The 19383-nt window shown below is 59.7% G+C and overlaps 1 protein-coding gene across 1 annotated transcript in view; it reads left to right on the forward strand.

Moving 5' to 3' along the window:
• Nucleotides 1-2763: 2763 nt before the first annotated feature.
• Nucleotides 2764-19383, forward strand: part of ONECUT2 (one cut homeobox 2) — a 36110-nt gene continuing 19490 nt past the window's right edge. Inside the window, exon 1 of the mRNA XM_062018896.1 lies at nucleotides 2764-3904. Within this exon, the coding sequence (XP_061874880.1) occupies nucleotides 2764-3904 (1141 nt within the window). The remainder of the gene's footprint in view (nucleotides 3905-19383) is intronic.

Raw genomic sequence — 19383 nt, forward strand, 5'->3', positions numbered from 1 at the left:
TCTCCTCCCCGCTGGGGCACCTCTGCCTCCGGAGAGCTGCACTCGCCTCCCTTCTCCCCAAATCAACTGCAACTTTTGCCTTCCTTTAGGAAGGACAAAAAGATTTCACGCACAGCTTGCCCTGAACAAAGGCACCTCACGCCAGGGGTTTCTTTTTCTTCTTCCTTTCTGTTTCCTTTCCCAGCACAGGCAGGGGTAGCTGGGGCTGGAGGGAGCTTGATTGTATACCCACTTATTTGGTGCTGAAAAGCAGCCTGGAAAACACGGTGAGCCCCAGAGACAGGCAGCGATGGCAGCGTGGAGAGGAGCGGATGGTTAGGCTCTGGGGTGCAGCGTGACAATCTGCAGGGAAGGTGGGTGCTGCCATACACAGTCTGTTTGTAAGCAGACTCCTGGAGAGCAGCCTGCCAGCCCACGCTGGCTCACCTCAGAGGAACACGAAACACAGGCATCTTTGGACCGGAATCAGACATTTTCACTCACCAGCTGCCTTTCTTTACAGGCCCAAGGGTACTTCTGCATGTCCCGAAGCAGAGAGATGCCCAGCACTCATCCTGCCTGCCCCCAGGCCCAGGCACGCTGCCCACCCCTCGCTGCCCACGGCTCCCACCACCACACCATCCTGCACACTTCTCCCCCAACTCCCTTCCTAGAGTTTTACTCTCCAGTGTCCAACCCATGCCGAACTCTCGCTGATCCTATCAAAAAGGTGACATTTCCCCCCATTTTCCCCCGCATTTTGTTACTGGAAAAGCACAGTGGGGGAGGGGCCGGTGAGAGCACAGAGATGGTTATCAGGGCCTGAGATAAGGATGACATAAAACGCAAGGACACGACTGCTCGGCGCTGCCGTCACCGCGTTACTGATTGCAGCGGGGGAGCAGTGGAGGGAAGCACAGGCCTGGGAGCCGCTGCATGGCCTGGCACGGCACAGCACGGCACCGTGCAGCCCGAGGCTCAGGCACAGCATGGCACACCCCAGCACAGCCCAGCACACCTCAACGTGTGGGAGGTTGAGGCTGGAGCTGAGGCAGAACTGTTTCCCTGAGAGGGGTGTCACCCCTGTGCCAGGCTGCCCAGGGAGCTGGGGCAGTGCCCAGCCCTGGAGGGATCCCAAAGCCGTGGGGCTGAGGTGCTGAGGGCTGTGGGTCAGTGCTGGGATTGGCAGGGTGAGGGGAGGGCTGGGACTGCAGCAGCTCAACGAGCTTTCCCAACCAAAATGACTCCTAAGACACAGGTGCCCTGCAGGCGGGTGTGCAGAGGGCACAGGGCCTGGCCACAGCAGGCCTGCTTGCCAGCTGTATGCTGGGGGATCCTGTTCCCACACTGGCTCCCCTGCCCACTGCCAGCCTGCTTGCCAACACCACACCGTGTGCCGAGGCTGCGGCTGCCGTTGAGGCCCCTCCGGGACCCCGCAGGCTTCTCCCTTCCCTTCCCTTCCCTTCCCTTCCCTTCCCTTCCCTTCCCTTCCCTTCCCTTCCCTTCCCTTCCCTTCCCTTCCCTTCCCTTCCCTTCCCTTCCCTTCCCTTCCCTTCCCTTCCCTCTCAGCCCCGCTCCACACCTCCCCCGGGACCCCCGCAGGCTGTGGGATGGGGCGCAGGGTCTCGGCAGCCCCCACCGGGGCCGGCACGGGGGGCTGGCAGCTCGCAGCTCCGCAGCCACACTCCGCAGGGGTCCGGCAAGGGCAAACACTGAGCAGTACACGGCCGCCCGCGGACAGCTCCGGGCTGTGGCTCGGCCGCCCGGGAGCAGAGATGCGCTGCCGCTGCCCTTCAGCCGCGACACGGGCGTTTCTCGGGGGGACGTGTCTGTCCGCGTGTGGGCGCATCACGGAGGGCACCACTCCAGCCGTGAGCCTGCCGTGGACGGACAGGCTTCTTTTGTGCCCGTACGCACCAGTCCCGCCGTCCGCCCGCGGCACACGCTCCCCGCGCCACGCGTGCCGTGCCGCCGGCACCGCCGCTCAGCGCAACCGGCTGCGTGACGCCGGGCCGGCCGTGCCCAGCGGGACCCCGGCGCTGCGCTCCCCGCGCCCCCCCGCGCCCCGACAGCGCTCCGAGGGGCCGTGCGTGCGGGTCCCGCCCGGCGGGTCGCGGCTCCCGCACAAAGGCGGCACCTGCGCGGCCGGACCGCGGAGCGCACCGCGGGCACCGACGGGGGCGGCCGAGCCGGGAGCAGCCGCTGCGCCCCGCCCGGAGAGCCGCGGGCCGAGCCGGGCCGGGCCGTGCCCGCCGAGGCTGAGGCGACCTGCGGGCGGTCACGGGGCGCCGCCTGCTCCCGGGAGCCGCCGCGGACGGGCTCCGAGCCCGCCCCCGCCCCGCGCCGCCCCCCCGCGCCTACAAAGGGCCGCCGGCTCCTTTAAGGGCGCGCCCGCCCCCCGCGCGCCGCCCCGCCCCGCCCGGCGCCGCGCCGCCATTGGCCGCCCGCGCCCCGCCCCGCGCCGCCATTGGCGGAGCCGGCGCCGCGCCCCGCCCCCGCGCCGGGCCCGCGCTGCCGCGCCGCCCGGCAGTGGCGCAGGCCCGGCCCCGCGGGCGCGGCCAGGCGGGGCGCGCGGCGCGCCCTGGACAGCTCCCGCCGCCCGCAGACGGCGGCGGCGGCGGCGCGGGGAGGACATGGCGCGGGGCCGGCGCGGGCCCGGCTGAGCCGCCGCTGCCCGCCGCGCCGCGCCGCGCCGCCGGAGCGGGAGCGGGAGCGGGGGCGGGCGGCCTCGGGGCCCCGGCGCGGCCGCCGCCCCCCCCCCCCCGCACCCTCCTCCATGAGTGAATGAGGAGCGGCCGCGGCGGCCGTCGATGCCTCGCCGGGGAGCCGGGTGCCTGCGCCATGAACCCCGAGATGGCGATGGAGCCGCTGGGCAGCCTGCACGGGGCGGCCGGCCATGAGCCGGAGCTGATGGGCAGCCCCAGCCCCCACCACGGCGGCCGCAGCGCCGGGCCGCTCCGGGTGGCCCCCCCACCGCCGCCGCCGCCGCCGCCGCACCAGGAGCTGGCCCCCGCCGCCGCCCGGCCGGCCATGGTGTCCAGCATGGCCTCGCTGCTGGACGGCGCCGCCGAGTACCGCCCCGAGCTCTCCATCCCGCTGCACCACGCCATGAGCATGCCCTGCGAGTCCTCGCCGCCCGGCATGGGCATGAGCAGCACCTACACCACCCTGACGCCACTCCAGCCCCTGCCGCCCATCTCCACCGTCTCCGACAAGTTCCACCACCCGCACGCCCACCCGCACGCCCACCACCACCACCACCAGCGCCTCTCGGGCAACGTCAGCGGCAGCTTCGCCCTCATGCGGGACGAGCGCGGGCTGCCCGCCGTCAACAACCTCTACGGGCCCTACAAAGAGATGCCCGGCATGGGGCAGAGCCTCTCGCCGCTGGGCAACGGGCTGGGTCCCCTCCACAACGCCCAGCAGGGTCTCCACGGCTACGGGCCGCCGGGCCACGACAAGATGCTCAGCCCCAACTTCGACGCCCACGCGGCCATGCTGGCGCGGGGGGACCAGCACCTCTCGCGGGGTCTGGGGACGCCCCCCGCCATGATGCCCCACCTGAACGGCATCCACCACCCCCCGCACCCGGGCCCCCCGCCGCCCCACGGGCCCGCGCTGCCCGCCGCCCGCGACCGGCCGCCCTCCTCCTCCTCCGGCGCGCAGGTGAGCGGCTCGGGGCAGCTGGAGGAGATCAACACCAAAGAAGTGGCACAAAGGATCACGGCGGAGCTGAAGCGCTACAGCATCCCGCAGGCCATCTTCGCCCAGCGGGTGCTGTGCCGCTCTCAGGGGACCCTCTCGGACTTGCTGCGGAACCCTAAGCCTTGGAGTAAACTCAAGTCCGGCAGGGAGACCTTCCGGAGGATGTGGAAGTGGCTGCAGGAGCCGGAGTTCCAGAGGATGTCGGCCCTGCGGTTGGCAGGTAGGTGCGTGCCGGAGCCCCGCGGCAGCCCTGCGGGGAGCGGCGCGTCCCGCCCGGAGCCGCGCGAAGCGCTTCCCGCGGGTACCGGCCCGGCTCGGCCGCCTCCCCTGTCCTGCTCTCGGCGGCCGGGCACGGGGCCGGGGGCTGGGGGCCAGCCCGTCCCCCTCCTCCCCGCCCGGCGCCGGCACCTGCGCAGCCTGGCCCGGGGCTGGGGGCTGGCGGAGGGCCGTTCTCTGCTGCCGGCGCCGGGCAGCTGCTGCCGGCAGGGTCGAAGCGGCTCTCCCGAGCCGGGTACCGAAGGGTGCCCTGCGTGCCCTGCCCCGCGCCGCCCCGCACTCTCAGCCGGCATCGCTCGAACCGCTCCCGGGCGCACCGCGAGAGGCCGAACGGCCGCGGGCTGGGGCCTGCAGCGAGGCCGGGCGGAGCGGCTGGGGGTGCGGGCGCAGCCCCGCGCAGCCCCGCGCAGCCCCGCGGCTCGGCCGCATTGTCCCGCGGAGGGCGCGCGGGCACCCCCTAGCGCGGGCGCGCGGCGCCGCAGCCCCCATTGTTCTGCGGGGGCCGCGGCGGAGGGGGGCGAGGGGAGGGGGGGGCAGAGAGCCGGGCCGCCGGCAGTGACCCCCGCATCGCCCCGCACCGGGGCTTTGGGGCAAGACCCCGCTGTAGTCTCGCCCCAGGCGGCGAGGAACGCGCCAGCGCCGAGGTCCGCGTCCGCAGCGCGGGGGAGGCGAAACAGCGTTCAGCACCGCTCGCTTCTCTGTCCGGCCCCAGGGCGAGCGGGACTTCGGGCAGGGCCTCCCTCCCGGCGTGGAGCGCAACCTGTCACGCGTGTTTCCCCCACACCCCCTCCGTGGAAATCGCTCGGGAAGCCCCGGTGCGCACTCGTCCCGCCGTGCCGCTCCTTTGGAGGCAGGGGGATGCACTTCCCCCGGCAGGACGGGGGGCGTGGAGGGTCCCTGGTGCGCGCCGAGCCGGGTGGGACGCGGCGGGGCAGGCGGACGAGGAGCCATGAGTTTTTGATCGCCATAATCCTTGCCCTAACCAGAGATGCTGTGGGTTAAACAACCACCAGCCTGGGGTCTCCAAAAACACTCTCGAGGGGTGTTAGGGTTTCCTCGAGCTGGAGGAGACTTGGCGGGGTTGTGCTGTTGGGCTTGCCCGGCTCTGCTTCGGAGCCCTGCCTGGCCGGAACGGGAGAAGGAGGACTGGTGTCAGGGATCTTGATCTCCTTCTCGGCTGCTCCTCTCGTCCTTTCCAACACCCCCGCCCCGGGCATCCCGTCCCTCTGTGCCGAATGATGGTGCCGAGGTTTGTTTGCAACCGGAGCGTCAGAGGAACAGAAAGGGTCGGGGGTTTTCACCGGAGCACGCGGTGCTGTCGCCTTCTCAAACAAACGTGTATCTAGAGGGAAATCGATGCAGATAATGTTTAGAAGATTAAAAGAGCATTAATGCTGGCAACAGGAGCATAAATGCGTGGATCCAGTTTTCATTGATCTGGAACCTGAGCCGGCTCGTTTCCAGTAACGCTGCTGGTGCTTTTCCTTCCCAGCACCGCTCTTGGGTGGGGGGATTCCCCATGGAACCCTACATGTAGGGCAGAAAATCAGTTATGCATACGTAATTCTGGATCTATGCTTTCCCCGTTCCCCCTGAATGCCTCTGCGTCCAGCAGTAGTTTGGAGAGGGCTTGGTGACCGAGTGGGCAGGGGTTCCCCGTGGAGTAGGAGCCAGAGCCGGAGCAGGAAAGACCTTTGCAAATTACCATTCCCTTCAGAAAATCGATATTTTATTTTTTTTCATTACCACGTGTGAATATGCAGCCTCATTGCCTCGGTGCTTCCTTCTTCCCCTTTACTCACCTGCTTAAATCTCTCCGAGCTAGAGGAATAAACTGAGAGCATCCCAGATTTCTGAAAAATGGACAGTTTGCTCCGTGTTGCTGTTTTATTCCCCAAACGGAACAAAAGTCTGCTGACCTTGGAGGGAAATCCCCCTTCTCTGCATGGAAGCTGTACCTCTGGGGTGTCTTTATTATCCTTATTATACATATATATTATGGTATTCTATTATCTCATTATTTCCGTGCTTATTATCGCTTCTTAGCAGTCTTTAAAAGTCTTTAGAAGCCGGCAGCGGGTGCTCGGGGGTTTCCGCGCCGGAGGCAGCGCCGGTACGGGCTGCTCGGAGCGGGGCGGGCGGGGAGGTCTGCAGCTCGGGTGGAGCAGTGGGCAGCTCCCGATGTCAACGGGCAGTTCGGTTTTTTGGAGATTCCAAGGCAAAACGTAGTTCTGACGGGACCGTGCGAGTGTCTTGCTGCGGTTGCAGATGAGGGAAGCGGCGAGTGCCCTCCCGGGGCCATCGGACTCCCTTCGGGGCAGACGGAGCAGTGATGGAGCTTTTGGGGACCTGTCCTGGGTTTCAGACAGACACTGCTCCCGTAAAAATGAAACGCAGGAGACTGCGCCACCCCCCTTACTCCGGTTCTCGGTCAGCCTTGAGGGCAGCATCACCCACGGGACTTCACCGAACAGTCCAGCATCCCCTGTCCCGCGTCCTGGCACCGGGGGAGCGGGGCAGCCGCAGGGCAGCGGAGGCTCCGGGGGGAGCCTGCCCGCCTCCGCCCGCGGGAACGTCTGGGTGAAGCCTTGACCCCTGGGTCGAGTCCCTAAATTTCTGCCGGGGTGATGATCTCCAAGCGATCCCCGCGTTTGTCTACGCAGGGTTCAGCCGTGAGCGGGGTCATTAGACGCGGGGCCGCGTCCCGGGGCCGCCGGCGGGCCCCGGGCGTCGGAGCCTCACCAGCAGCCCGGCTTCGGGACGCGGGGGAGGACAGACGGAGGTCACACGGCTCTATGCCGAGATCTGCGAGCCGTCGGGCCCGAGCGGGGCGTGACGGCCGCCGGGTTCAGGCCGCGGGTGGTCGCGCTGCGTGTCCCCGACCCGCGGAGCAGCCGCGGCACCTCGGCTTTGGGCGCCGGCGGTGCCGAGCGGAGGGTTTGCATGTACGGCCCCTTCGCGTGACCTCCTCAGAGTCACCGACCGCCGGGGCCGGCTCGGTGCCCCGGTGTCCGCGGGCAAGACAGCCCCTGCCCTACCCGTGCCGTGATGCTCTTTTCCGTGCCGATTAGCAAAACGCTCTCCCTGCGTGTTTACATTTCCCGAATGCTGAATCATGGTATCGATGATTAAACGTTTGGATACCCAAACGCCATCAATGATTAATTCGCGCGAAAACAGGCGCGCCGACCTCGCCGTCTTCACATGCCTTTGGTCGCAGCGCGTTTGGCGGGGGGCGGCGGTGCCAGCCCGGCTGTCCTTCCCTTGCCCGGCTCGCGGGGCAGCTGCCTCGGGAATCGCTGTGTCCCTCTCCCAGGGGGATCATCCCCCGGGGGCAGCCCGGGTCGTGCCCATCGGCGGGCCCGGAGGAGTCGGGGTCAGGGAGCGGTGTCCCCGCGGGGAAGCGCCGGCCGCAGCCGCGGCGCCTTCAGCACCACGGACAGCGGCGGGGAGCGGAGCGCGACGGGACGGGCGGCGGGGAGCGGGACGGGACGGGACGGGACGGGACGGGCGGCGGGGAGCGGGACGGGACGGGACGGGACGGGACGGGCGGCGGGGAGCGGAGCGGGACGGGACGGGACGGGACGGGACGGGCGGCGGGGAGCGGAGCGAGACGGGACGGGACGGGCGGCGGGGAGCGGAGCGGGACGGGACGGGACGGGCGGCGGGGAGCGGAGCGGGACGGGACGGGACGGGCGGCGGGGAACGGAGCGGGATGGGACGGGACGGGCGGCGGGGAACGGAGCGCGACGGGATGGGACGGGCGGCGGGGAACCGAGCGGGACGGGACGGGACGGGACGGGCGGCGGGGAGCGGAGCGGGACGGGACGGGCGGCGGGGAGCGGAGCGCGACGGGACGGGCGGCGGGGAGCGGGACGGGACGGGTGGCGGGGAGCGCGACGGGACGGGCGGCGGGGAGCGGAGCGGGACGGGACGGGACGGGCGGCGGGGAGCGGAGCGGGACAGGACGGGACGGGCGGCAGGAGCGGGACGGGACGGGACGGGCGGCGGGAGCGGGACGGGACGGGACGGGCGGCGGGGAACGGGACGGGACGGGCGGCGGGGAGCGGAGCGGGACGGGACGGGACGGGCGGCGGGGAGCGGGACGGGACGGGACGGGCGGCGGGAGCGGGACGGGACGGGCGGCGGGAGCGGGACGGGACGGGACGGGCGGCGGGGAGCGGGAAGGGACGGGCGGCGGAGAGCGCGGGTGACGGGGGAGGGGGATGGAGGAGAGGGGAGAGCTGTGAGGGATGAGAGAAGGAGGAGAAGGGGGAGCAGGGGCGAGGCGGAGCGCCGCAGGGCACACGGCGGCTGCGGCCTGTCCCTGGCCCAGTCCCCGGCAGAGCTCCAGGTCCCGCCGAGGGCAGCTGCACTCCGCCGCACCCTCCGACCCGCCTGCGTTGAGGAGAGTCCCTGTGCTCTGCCTGATTGCAAGAGAGCTTGTGTATGGGCAGGCTGTTGTCCACCCGTCCATCCGTTTGTCCATCCTCTGCCTCATGCTTCCCTCTCTGGGTTTTGAGACTATTTTGTTGTCTGTAGCTACAGCTAAAAATTAAGGCATAATAACGTCTGTATCAAGCACGTCATCTATATATAAAACTATTCCTCAGCGTTGAACTAAATATACAGGTACACAAAAGTTCTTTGAAAGGTGCTTAGTGACTTGAAATATTAGTGCTCTCTTCAGATATAGATTAGTGGTTATGTTTGAGCAATCCATGCAGTAAATTGCGGTGCTGGGTGATAAATTATATTTCTCACGTACCAACTTTCTGAAATAATATCCTGCCCAATCTTTTTGTTCCACATTGTCTCCTAAGACATTTCTGCCCTGCAGAAATCGGAATACTGTTTTTGTTAAGCAGCCGGGGTTTATCAGCTTCTCGAGTGGCTGATGAGGAGAAATCTGACTGCACTTGTCATTAAATGCGTTTATATCTTTTTACCTCTGCTTTTTTAAAGAAACAATTAGTCGGTATGTTACTCATTCTGAGCTTTTCCAATCTGTTCTTCACTGTTTCCCTATCAGATTTTTTACAGCACCTTGTTTTTCCCTCGTATCTCTTGGATGTCACCGTTTCAACTGAAATATCCCAAACTCACGTATTCCTCTGCATCCGAAAGCTGCCAGGGTTTATGTGTGCCAGGGAACACATAAAGAAGAGATAACAGTAATAAGGATTGCCCAAAAGGATTATTTTCCAGTAACTGATACGGTTTCTTCCCTTGCTTTTTTTTTGGGGCATTTTGACTCAAGCTTTGTGCTGCTTTTTTCTGCACCATCGCCCCGATTGCTCACCCTTTGCACTCTCTCGTTGCATTATTCACCAAGTCTTGTCCCAGACATCCCTGCCATCCACCACTTGCAAGGGGCTTTTTCATCCCTTCCAATTAGACACTACTCAGAAGCGAACAGCTTCCTGCCAGTAGCCCAACACGTCTCTTCTGAGTCTCCGAGCACTGAAAGTAGCAGACTTCTCGCATCAGAGGAGCTCCCCTGTGGCTGCCTTCAGAGAGGAAACAGGGTTCTGCAGGTGCATGGAGAATTAATCTAACAGGGAAAGCAGGGCTGAAAAGGACTTGAGACATCACTTGTCCTGACAGCCTGCCCCATCCTTCAAGAATCTCCAGTGATGGGGCTTTCTCAGGCTACCTAAGCAATCTCTTCCAGCGCTTACAGGTACACAAAAAATCCTTAATGACTAGTCCTAATCTCCCTTTTTGTCTTTTAAATCCTTTTCTTCTCATCTTATCCCCACTAGACACAGAAAAAAAGAAAGAAAGAAAGAAAGAAAATAAGACTGCTTTTCTTCTGCCAGCAATCTGTTTGTATTTAAGACTCCTGTCTTGTCTCCTGTCTTCTCTAGAAAAAGCCCCATCATAGTTTGGAGGCGAATATGCGGAGAAAGCATTATATCCAATGGGACAGATAATACATCTCTTTTTCCAAGGTAAAAGATTTTGCATCCAGCTCTATCAATCTTGCAGACTTTTGCATAAAAGGCTCCGTGATTTATGGAGGATTTTTGTATGCAGAAATCACACAAAACGGACTAATCTCAAATGGGTTCGGTGATAAGATCAACCAGACAACTCACTGATGGCAGATAGAAATGCAATCAAAAAAAGGAATTGGAGTGTTTTGGGGCTGTTTGGGGTTTTTGAGCTATAAAATCAAGCTGCTGCATTGTGAAAAAAAAAAAGAGACTCAAGCCACTGGTAAATGCTGCACAAAGGAATTATTAGACAAGTGATAGAGGCTGGCAGTTTCCCAAAACACAAATTGTCTCTGAGACCAAAATATCTCTAAGTAAGCAGGGAACATATTTATGAGTTGTGGTGATTTTCCAGCAGATCTCATCTTGCCATAATGGGCATTTAAGAACGAGGGCCTGCGCTGAGGCATTAAGCTTTGGCAAGCGGCGCACAGCTGAAGCAGGTAAAGGAAGAGCATGAGGAAGTCTTCCTCAGAGAGCTTCCCACACACCTTCTTCTCTGTTCTCCGTCTCTGTGCATATCATGCCTGGTTATTCCCGTATCAGGTGAGGACACCACTGTTTTCTTTGGAAGCCAATGTGACAGCACAAGCATCCTTTCCTCTCACCTTGCTCGGTGGCAGACAGTTCATGCTCCTGGGGTGACAGGAGCACTACCTGACAATGCTGGGCAGCCTGCTGAAGAGCCATCCCATCTCCCACCCACCAGCTGCCTGGTAGTGCGCTTGCTGCAGAGGTGGGAGATCCACAGCCCCTCTGTCTGGAGGGAGCTCAGTCCTCTCCTCACCTCCACACATACTGTGTTGGTGCTCAAAGGAAGGACACTTACCTCTCCTGCTGAAGTTGGGCTTTCGTAAGCCCCACAGGAGAAGGACATGGGACCCTGGCTGTGTGGCAAGTAGTCCACCCAGGACTGCTTGTGCCTTCTGTACTCAGCAGTCATCATCTGAAGTGCAAGGAGACTCTTCAGAGCCAGGAGAGCAACAGAAGTCTGGCTTTCCCAGATAAGTTGGCAGAGCTTCGCCCCCTTCCTCTCCCGTTCTTCAGAATTGCACCCATAGACAACAGCCATTAAGAGGAAATAATAATTTCCTGCTTTCTGCCATGAGTCAGAATATCTGAAAAGGAGCTGATGCTGAAGGCACGGAGCGAGAACTCAGTGTGTCTGTACTTTGCCTTGCAGTAGGGCCCACAAGACTCCCACTGGGGAGCGTAAGGTGCTGGGGAGGGAGGGAACCACAGCTTGGGAGGGTGTGAAAGTGACATAGCTATGGGAAAGCTGCTGGGTGTAATCAGCAGGAAACAAGAAGGCAAGGCGTTTCGAATTCTTATCCACTCTAATATGTCAGACTCCTGTTTAGTGCTTGCTCACTGACTCCAGCTTTAAATTCCCTATCCTTTCTTGGAAAAGGTGCCTGAAACGCTTCCTTTTCTCCAGGGGGAGAAGGTATTCTGATGCTTGAGGTTATGTGCTGGTGCATCACTTGCAGACGTGGCTACAACAGGCAGAGCCTCTGCTGTGGGGAAGCTCTGAGCAGGAGAACATAAATCCTCATTACAGAAAAAGTGTGATAATTCAGCCAGAAACCATTTTGGGATTCAAAAAGGAGACTCTCCAGAACCAGAAGAAACATAAATCTCCTGAGTGTTAGAAGTGAAGGACTCGCAGAGTGCAGCGTGAAGGATGCGACGCTCTGCCATGACTCGGGAGCAGCAGCCGCTCGTTCCGGGGAGCAGTCCCTCTGCTCCTCGCAGTCACAGGATGGTGGGACCTCAGTGCTGCCTCCTCTGCAGCTTCTGTCGGCTGTGCTTCTGAAAGAGGATGGGGCTCTGAACCGGCAGGGCTGTGTTCAGGCACCCTGGTGAAGGCGACGTGGCTACGCAGCGTGTGAGCGCGGCTCCGTCCCTGCAGCCCCAGCGCTCTGCTCCTCGCAGTGCCACGGCTCCCCTGCAGAGTGCCCCGGGGGTGTCACTGCTCACAGGGCTCGCAGGGAACCCCGGGCACCTGCACCACCTCTTGTGAAAACAGGACGCAGTGTGCAGAGGTGAGATGCTGTAGGTGCTTGCCCTGCAACAGGGCGTGAGCTTGCACTGGCTGTGTGGTGATCCTGGCTGCAGGGAGAGCTTGTACATCCTCTGACTATTGGAAAGGAGACCTTAGGAGTTTAAATAGCATCATAGAATCACAGAATGGTGGGGGTTTGGAAGGGCCTTCCAGAGCTCCTCCAGCCCAACCCCCTGCTAAAGCAGGTTCCCCTCAATCAGGGGGCACAGGAACGTGTCCAGGTGGGTTTGGAAACCTGAGAAAGAACCTCCACACCCTCCCTGGGCAGCCTGGGCCAGGGCTCCTTCATCCCCACAGCAAAGAAGTTTTTCCTTGTGTTTTAGTGGAAGTCTTTGTGTTCCAGCTTATGCCCATTACCCCTGATCCTTGTCATGAACAACTCTGAAGCAGAAGTCATTCAGAAACGTGTGTGATCCTTTTGCATCTCACAGAGAAGCATGTTTGTAGAGAGAGCTGGGTGCTGAGTGTGAGGATACACTCCTTGCCTCGGCCACAGAGGAGAAGCTAGAGGGCTGCCTCACAGAAATGGCTTCAGTGCATGGTTAGAGCTTGCAACTGCTTGTGACAAGGAGTGCATTGAAGCCGTACTGCGTGCTCACCAAGCCTCCGCTGCTTCTCGCCCTAGAGTACAATAAATTGGCCCTATCCCATCTATTATTTATTATTCAGTATTAATGATGGAAGTATATTACAACAGTACTTAGAGACCCTTTTCAGAGATCCTGCACTGAGGTGGGTGTTGCAGCGTTGCAGGGGAGGAAGCAGCCCCTGCCCCGCAGAATTTACAGCCCAATTTCAGCCACCCGGCAGATTTACAAGCGGCTGGACACAAATAGCCTGAGACCTGCTACATGCCAGGAAGAAATATGAAAGAAGCAAGTCCCCAAGCCCATTCATTTGGTTTTTTTCCTCTCAAATAGCTGAAGGATGCAAGACCTAGAGAGAGAAAGGCATTCCCTGCCTGACAGAATTAAGAGGGAGGACAATCAGGCTGAGTACTAAGCAAACCCATTCCTGCAGCTGACAGAGAGGTTGTGCTCTTCTGCCTCGGGGGATCTCTGTGTCTCCAAAGAGGAGCCGAGGTGCAGAGGACACCTTGCCGTTACAGGAAGGCTGCTTTGCGCGGGCAGAGGGACCTCCAGTAACGGCAGGGATTCTCTGTGAGAACAGAATGATCCCTTTGTGCCACACCTCTGACCGTGGGCACGTTCTGCTCTTCTTCTGAAGGCTGTCAGGGGGCATTCCCAGGGACAGTGGAGGTCAGGAGGGCTCAGTGTGCGTGCAGCAGGGGAAGCTGCATCGGCCGCGCACCCCGACAATGAGATTATTTGCGTCTTCATTCAAATTGTTCCTTGTTACATAATGATTTTGTACACAGAGGAGTACTTAACCTAATTTGTATCGATCTCGATTGCTTTCATTTGTGCATACTTAATTCAGAGACGTAATCAAATTGATTCTTGAGGCCGAGTTTGTAAGAGATGGCGGTAACACGGGCGTGCGGGGGGTTGCTTCAGGTGAATCGTGGCGAGAGGGAGATGGTTCGAACCTTTGGGAAACATTTTGGTGGTCGAGGTTAAGTTTCCTTCACTTTGAGTTCCCTCTGGAATCAAACTGAGGGACATGTTTTAGTTCCATCAGACAGATAACTGGGTTGAGTTGACCTTGTACACCCACATCAAGCCTCATAGGGGGGATCGATATTCGTGGCTTATCCTTATGAACGAGAGAAATGACTGACTGCTGGATTGAGGGAATACTGTTCATTACTTGTCTCCCCAGAATCTGCTGCTTGTTTCACTTTTGTCCTTGGGGTGAAAACATCATAAAGCCGTTAAACTGAGAAACTGCAGGGAACCACGTTTAGAGGAGATGAAGACAAAGGGAGGCTTTTTTTTCAGCCAAAGGAGACCATGAAGCGTGGCCCTGAGAAACTTCATGCTGCTAACTAGTTCTGCAGGGCTTCTGGTTAAAACTCCCTCTCCTGATCTGTTTAAAAGCAGAGATGCCTGAGGGGGGACGTGATCTGCAGTCAGGGTTACGTTGGGATTTGGTTGTGTGAGAAACTGTGTTTGCACTGTGTTTGTATTTCCAGAGCACAAAATCACAGGAGCTGCTTTCATGGCAGTATCCAAAGAGACTGGTGTCAGGCTCTCAGAAACAAAATGGGATGAGTCTGCATCATAGAATCATAGAATCACAGCATGACAGGGGCAGGGGGTTGGAAGGGACCTTTAGAGCTCATCCAGTGCAACCCCCCTGCAGAGGCAGGTCCCACCTAGATCAGGTCACACAGGAACGTGCCCAGGTGGGTCTTGAAGCCCTCCAAGGAAGGAGCCTCCACACCCTCCCTGGGCAGCCTGGGCCAGGGCTCCCTCACCTCACAGAGTTTCTGCACAGAGGTCCTGTCTCTCCGTGCCTGCACAGACAGCTGATAGGAGCTCTTGCCTGTGGGATACGCAGCGCTGCTGTCTTCGCAAGGCCAGCGTTGCTGCTGGGACCGACTGCTCTGAGCTGCACAGTGGCTCAGCCACTAACAATGGAGCCCATGGGATATCTGTCAGTGAAAAACCCTCTTCATGAGCAGATACCAAACGTTTGATCTGTTAGGTTTCATCAAGCTCCATGGAGGATGTGCCCAGGCTATGGGTGTCAGCCCATGGGGTGGGCCAGGCTGGAGCCATGGGCTGAGGGCAATGGGATGAGATGCAACAAGGCCAAGTGCTGGGTCCTGCCCTTGGGCCACCCCAAGCCCAGGCAGCTCCAGGCTGGGGCAGAGGGGCTGGAAACTGCTGCAGGGAAAGGGCCTGGGGGGGCTGGTGCCAGGGGCTGAACAGGAGGCAGCAGCGTGCCCAGGGGGGCAAATGGCCAAGGGCATCCTGGCTGGGATCAGCAGTGGGGTGGCAGCAGGAGCAGGGCAGGGATTGTCCCCTGTGCTGGGCCCTGGGGAGGCTGCAGCTCCAGGGCTGTGTCAGTGCTGGGCCCCTCACTCACTGCCACAGGGACACTGAGGGGCTGCAGCGTGGCCAGAGCCGGGCACAGAGCTGGGGAAGGGGCTGGAGCACAAGGGGCTGGGCAGGGGCTGAGGGAATGGGGGTGTTGAGCCTGGAGAAGAGGAGCCTGAGGGGACACAGCAGCACTCTCTGACACTCCCTGACAGGAGGCTGCAGGGAGCTGGGGGTCGGGCTCTGCTCCCCAGCCATGAATGACAGGACAAGAGGAAAGGGGCTGGAGTTGCCCCAGGGCAGGCTGAGGCTGGAGCTGAGGCAGAACTGTTTCCCTGAGAGGGGTGTGAGCCCCTGTGCCAGGCTGCCCAGGGAGCTGGGGGAGTGCCCAGCCCTGCAGACACGTAAAGGACGCACAGGTGAGGTGCTGAGGGATGTGGTTTATTGTAGTGATGGGCCTGGCAGAATGAGGTGAGGGACTGGACTCGATCTTAAAGGTCTCTTCCAACTGTAATGACTCTATGATTCTATGGAGCATGGTGGGATTCTCAGCCTGGCAGCAAGGTGCTGGGCTGCAGGGGTGGGCAGTGGGGCGCAGAACACCAGCCTGGGAGGGCAGAGGGGACACCCCCACCGTGGGAGCACTGAAGTCATGGGCTCTGGCCTCTGCCATGCTCTCGTCTTTAAAGACAGTGCAAATTTCCCAGTCCTTGGTCTTTCTAAATGGGAGTTTTAAAGGCAGTACTTCTCAACTGAAGTGCTTTTAGGTGTGTTTCAGGATACGCAGCTGTTTGTAATGCAGGGGCTGGCTCGGTTCCTCTCTTCTGAGGGAGGAAATGGCAAATACGAGTTATTGTTGCAGAAAATAAGACAAATGAAGGATTAGTAGAAATATTCAGTTTAATGCTACTTAGTCACACACACACACACCAAAAAAAGGAGCTTAAATTAGAAGTATGTGAGGTTCACAAGGAAGCCAAAACTCCCGCGGGTCCCTGTGAAGCTGGTGGGGTTGCAGGAGCTGGAGCTGGTGCAGCACACATCAGTCCTGCCAGCTCCTGGTGACGGTGGAGCCAGGATTCCTTCAAAGCACTATGCTGTGACTCGTGTTTTCATCAGGGTTGTACAGAAAGCCCTGAAACGTGGGCAGTTCAGAGCAGGTTTGCTTTGAGAAAGAAAAGCCTGTCAGCAGACGTGTTGGAGCTGCAGCAGATGGGAGCTGTGGCCGTGTCCTTCCCCAGCACATCCCTGCTGCACCCCACACACGTGTCCTGTCTCTGGGGGAAGCCAGGACAGGGGATGCCCTGCTCTTCCCTGGCTGACATCAGGTGCAGCCTTCCTGAGATGGGGAGCTGGCCTGTGGGTGCAGGGGATCTGGGGAGACAGCCCTTTATCAAGGCTCTGAGAGACAGACGAGCCAGGATCAGTGGGGTTTTACACAGCCTGGACCCATGGCTGGGTTTGGTGTCCTTGGGTGGCAAACAGCACTGGTACTTGGCTGGCACATTGGCACATTTCCCACCTGCCAAACCGTCACCACAGCAGCTGCCTGGGAGCTGCTGTCTCAGTTGTGCAGGAGGGACGGCTGCCTGCCTCCGCTCTCGCTGTCGCCAGGGTCTGGCAGAGTATTTCAGCACGTGTTTAACCTCAGGCTTGCAAACAGGCTAATAAAACAAAAATCAATGGCGTGTCTTGCATATTTAAAGTTGAACATCTGAACCGTTGCTGTGTTCACCGAGAGGAGCCCTGTCAGTGCTGAGAGTGCAGAGATCCCGGCTCTCCTTGCCGTTGTCTCCTCCTCGCCTCACCCCTGCCTGACTTTGAACGCTTTTTTAGTTGTGGGGGAAGGTTGTTTCCAAACAATACTGGTTCTGTTTTAACACCCCCCCTTAGTTTTAGCCATAGCACAAACCTATGAGGATCAGGTGTCTGCACTGGTCTGAATGCCCCTCGGTCGCAGGGGTTTGAGCGAGGTGGTACTGAGTGTTCCTGAGCTCCTCCTGCACTGTTTCTACATCTTTAATCCACTATAGGAAAAAACAGAATATTATTTTCTCCTTTTTGGGTTTCTTTTTCCACAATTATGGCTTTCAGTTCCTGCCAGTTGCACATTTTCTTCCATGGAACACGTCCAGCATTAACTGCTGTTAATAAATCAAATTGTTCTTGGGATCAAGATGGCTGCTTCCCTTCGCTCTGCTGTTCATTTCTCTCTCTAAGCCAGGTTTCCTGGACAATACCTTTCTTTTATTAGGGTACTCACTCCATTTTTTTCTCTTCTACTAAATGCATGTCAAGAAACATTTGCCTTTACGGTGCCTTTTCAAGAGCAAACTTAACAGTTCAAGGAAAGTATTTACTGAAGGCAATTGCAAAGCACATACCTTTGCATTATTTATGATAAGATACCAATAACTGTAAAATGCAGAGCATCTCTGGACATACATTAGTGATGTTAGGAAACACTTGACTTTTCCCAGTGTCCCAGAACACATCAGAACCTGCTGCAAAGCTGCGGCCGCTCGCCACGTCCCCAGCGCCGGGGACGCTGCTGCAGGGGTTCTGGGCACAAGGAGCAGCGCAGTGTCCAGTGCACAGAACCAGCCCCAAACTTGCTTTTTCAACAGTGAAACATTATCTCTGGAGTGTGTTAGAGATGCAGTCAGAGAGCCCAGATTCTCCCTGTGTGATGCCTTTGGGATGATCCAATTCACCAGAGGCTGTGCTGCCATTCAGTGAGAGCTGGGCAGGCTGAGAGTTGGGCACAGAGGAACCTGCTGAGGTTCAACAAGGGCAAGGGCAGAGTCCTGCAGCTGGGGAGGAACAACCCCCTGGGCCAGGCCAGGCTGGGGGTGACCTGCTGGAGAGCAGCTCTGCAGAGACAGACCTGGCAGTGCTGGCTGATAATAAACTGCCCATGAGCAGCAACGTGCCCTCGTGGGCAAGAAGCCAACGGCAGCCTGGGGGCATCCAGCAGAGTGTGGGCAGCAGGGCCAGGGAGGTTCTGCTCCCCCTCTGCTCTGCCACATCTGCTGAGGCCTCATCTGGAGTCCTGTGTCCAGTTGTGGGCTCCCCAGCTGCAGAGGGACAGGGAACTGCTGCAGAGAGGTCAGTGCAGGGCCAGCAAGATGCTCAGGGCACTGGAGCATCTTCCTTGTGAGGAAAGGCTGCGGGACCTGGGGCTGTTCAGTCTGGAGGAGACTGAGGGGGGAGCTCATTAATATTGACAAATATCTCCCTGGTGGGTGTCAGGAGGTTGGGGCAGCACTTTTTTTTCTGTTGTATCCAGTGACAGGACAAGGGGTGATGGGATAAAGCTGGAACACAAACAGTTGCATTGAAACATCAGGACAAACTGTGTCAGTGTTTGAGTGAGGGAGCCCTGGCCCAGGCTGCCCAGGGAGGGTGTGGAGGCTCCTTCCTTGGAGGGCTTCAGGACCCACCTGGACACGTTCCTGTGTGACCTGATCTAGGTGGGAGCTGCTTCTGCAAGGAGGTTGGGCTGGATGAGCTCTAAAGGTCCCTTCCAACCTCCACCATGCTCTGATTCTATGATAATCACCTCCAGAGACCCGACTCTGTCTGTCTGGATGCAGTTATGGGCACAGACAGATGCCTCCCACATGCCCCAGGGAGGGTCTGTGCTGCTGTTCCACTCCCACGCTTCCCAGTGGAAGCCCTGGAGGATTTTGACCGATCTGACCCCAACCTTCCTGGCAGAGGCAGCTCTGGTGCAGCCACTCGAATTTGGCAGCTTAGGACAGGTGCAAGAGAGGCGTCAGGATCAGCCTCTTCATCAGTACGTTCCAGTTTCCTGCAGACACCAGAAGGCTGTGCTGCCATCCAACCAGACCTGGACAGGCTGGAGAGTTGGGCACAGACACACCTAATGAAACCCAACCAGGGCAAGTGCAGAGTGTTGCATCTGGGACAGAACAACCCCATGTGCCAGCACAGGCTGGGGAATGAACTGTTAGAGAGTGGTGTAGGGGAAAGGGAGCTGGGGGTGCTGGTGGGCAGCAGGATGAGCCTGAGCCAGCAACGTGCCCTCGTGGGCAAGAAGGTCAATGGCATCCTGGGGTGGATGAGAAGGGCTGTGGGCAGTAGGTCAGAGAGGTTCTGCTCCCCCTCTGCTCTGCCCTTGTGAGACCACACCTGGAATATTGTGTCCAGTTCTGGGCCCCTCAGTTCCAGAAGGACAGGGACCTGCTGGAGAGAGCTCAGTGCAGGGACACAGAGGTGATGGAGTGGAGCATCTGCCTTGTGATGAAAGGCTGAGGGAGCTGGGGCTCTGCAGCTTGGAGAAGAGACTGAGGGGTGAGCTCATTCATGTTACAAACCCATCAAGGGTGGGTGTGAGGAGGCTGGAGCCAGGCTGTGCTCAGTGATGGCCAATGATAGGACAAGGGGCAAT

Source organism: Colius striatus, chromosome Z, assembly GCF_028858725.1.
Source record: "Colius striatus isolate bColStr4 chromosome Z, bColStr4.1.hap1, whole genome shotgun sequence".
Taxonomy (NCBI): Eukaryota; Metazoa; Chordata; class Aves; order Coliiformes; family Coliidae; genus Colius; species Colius striatus.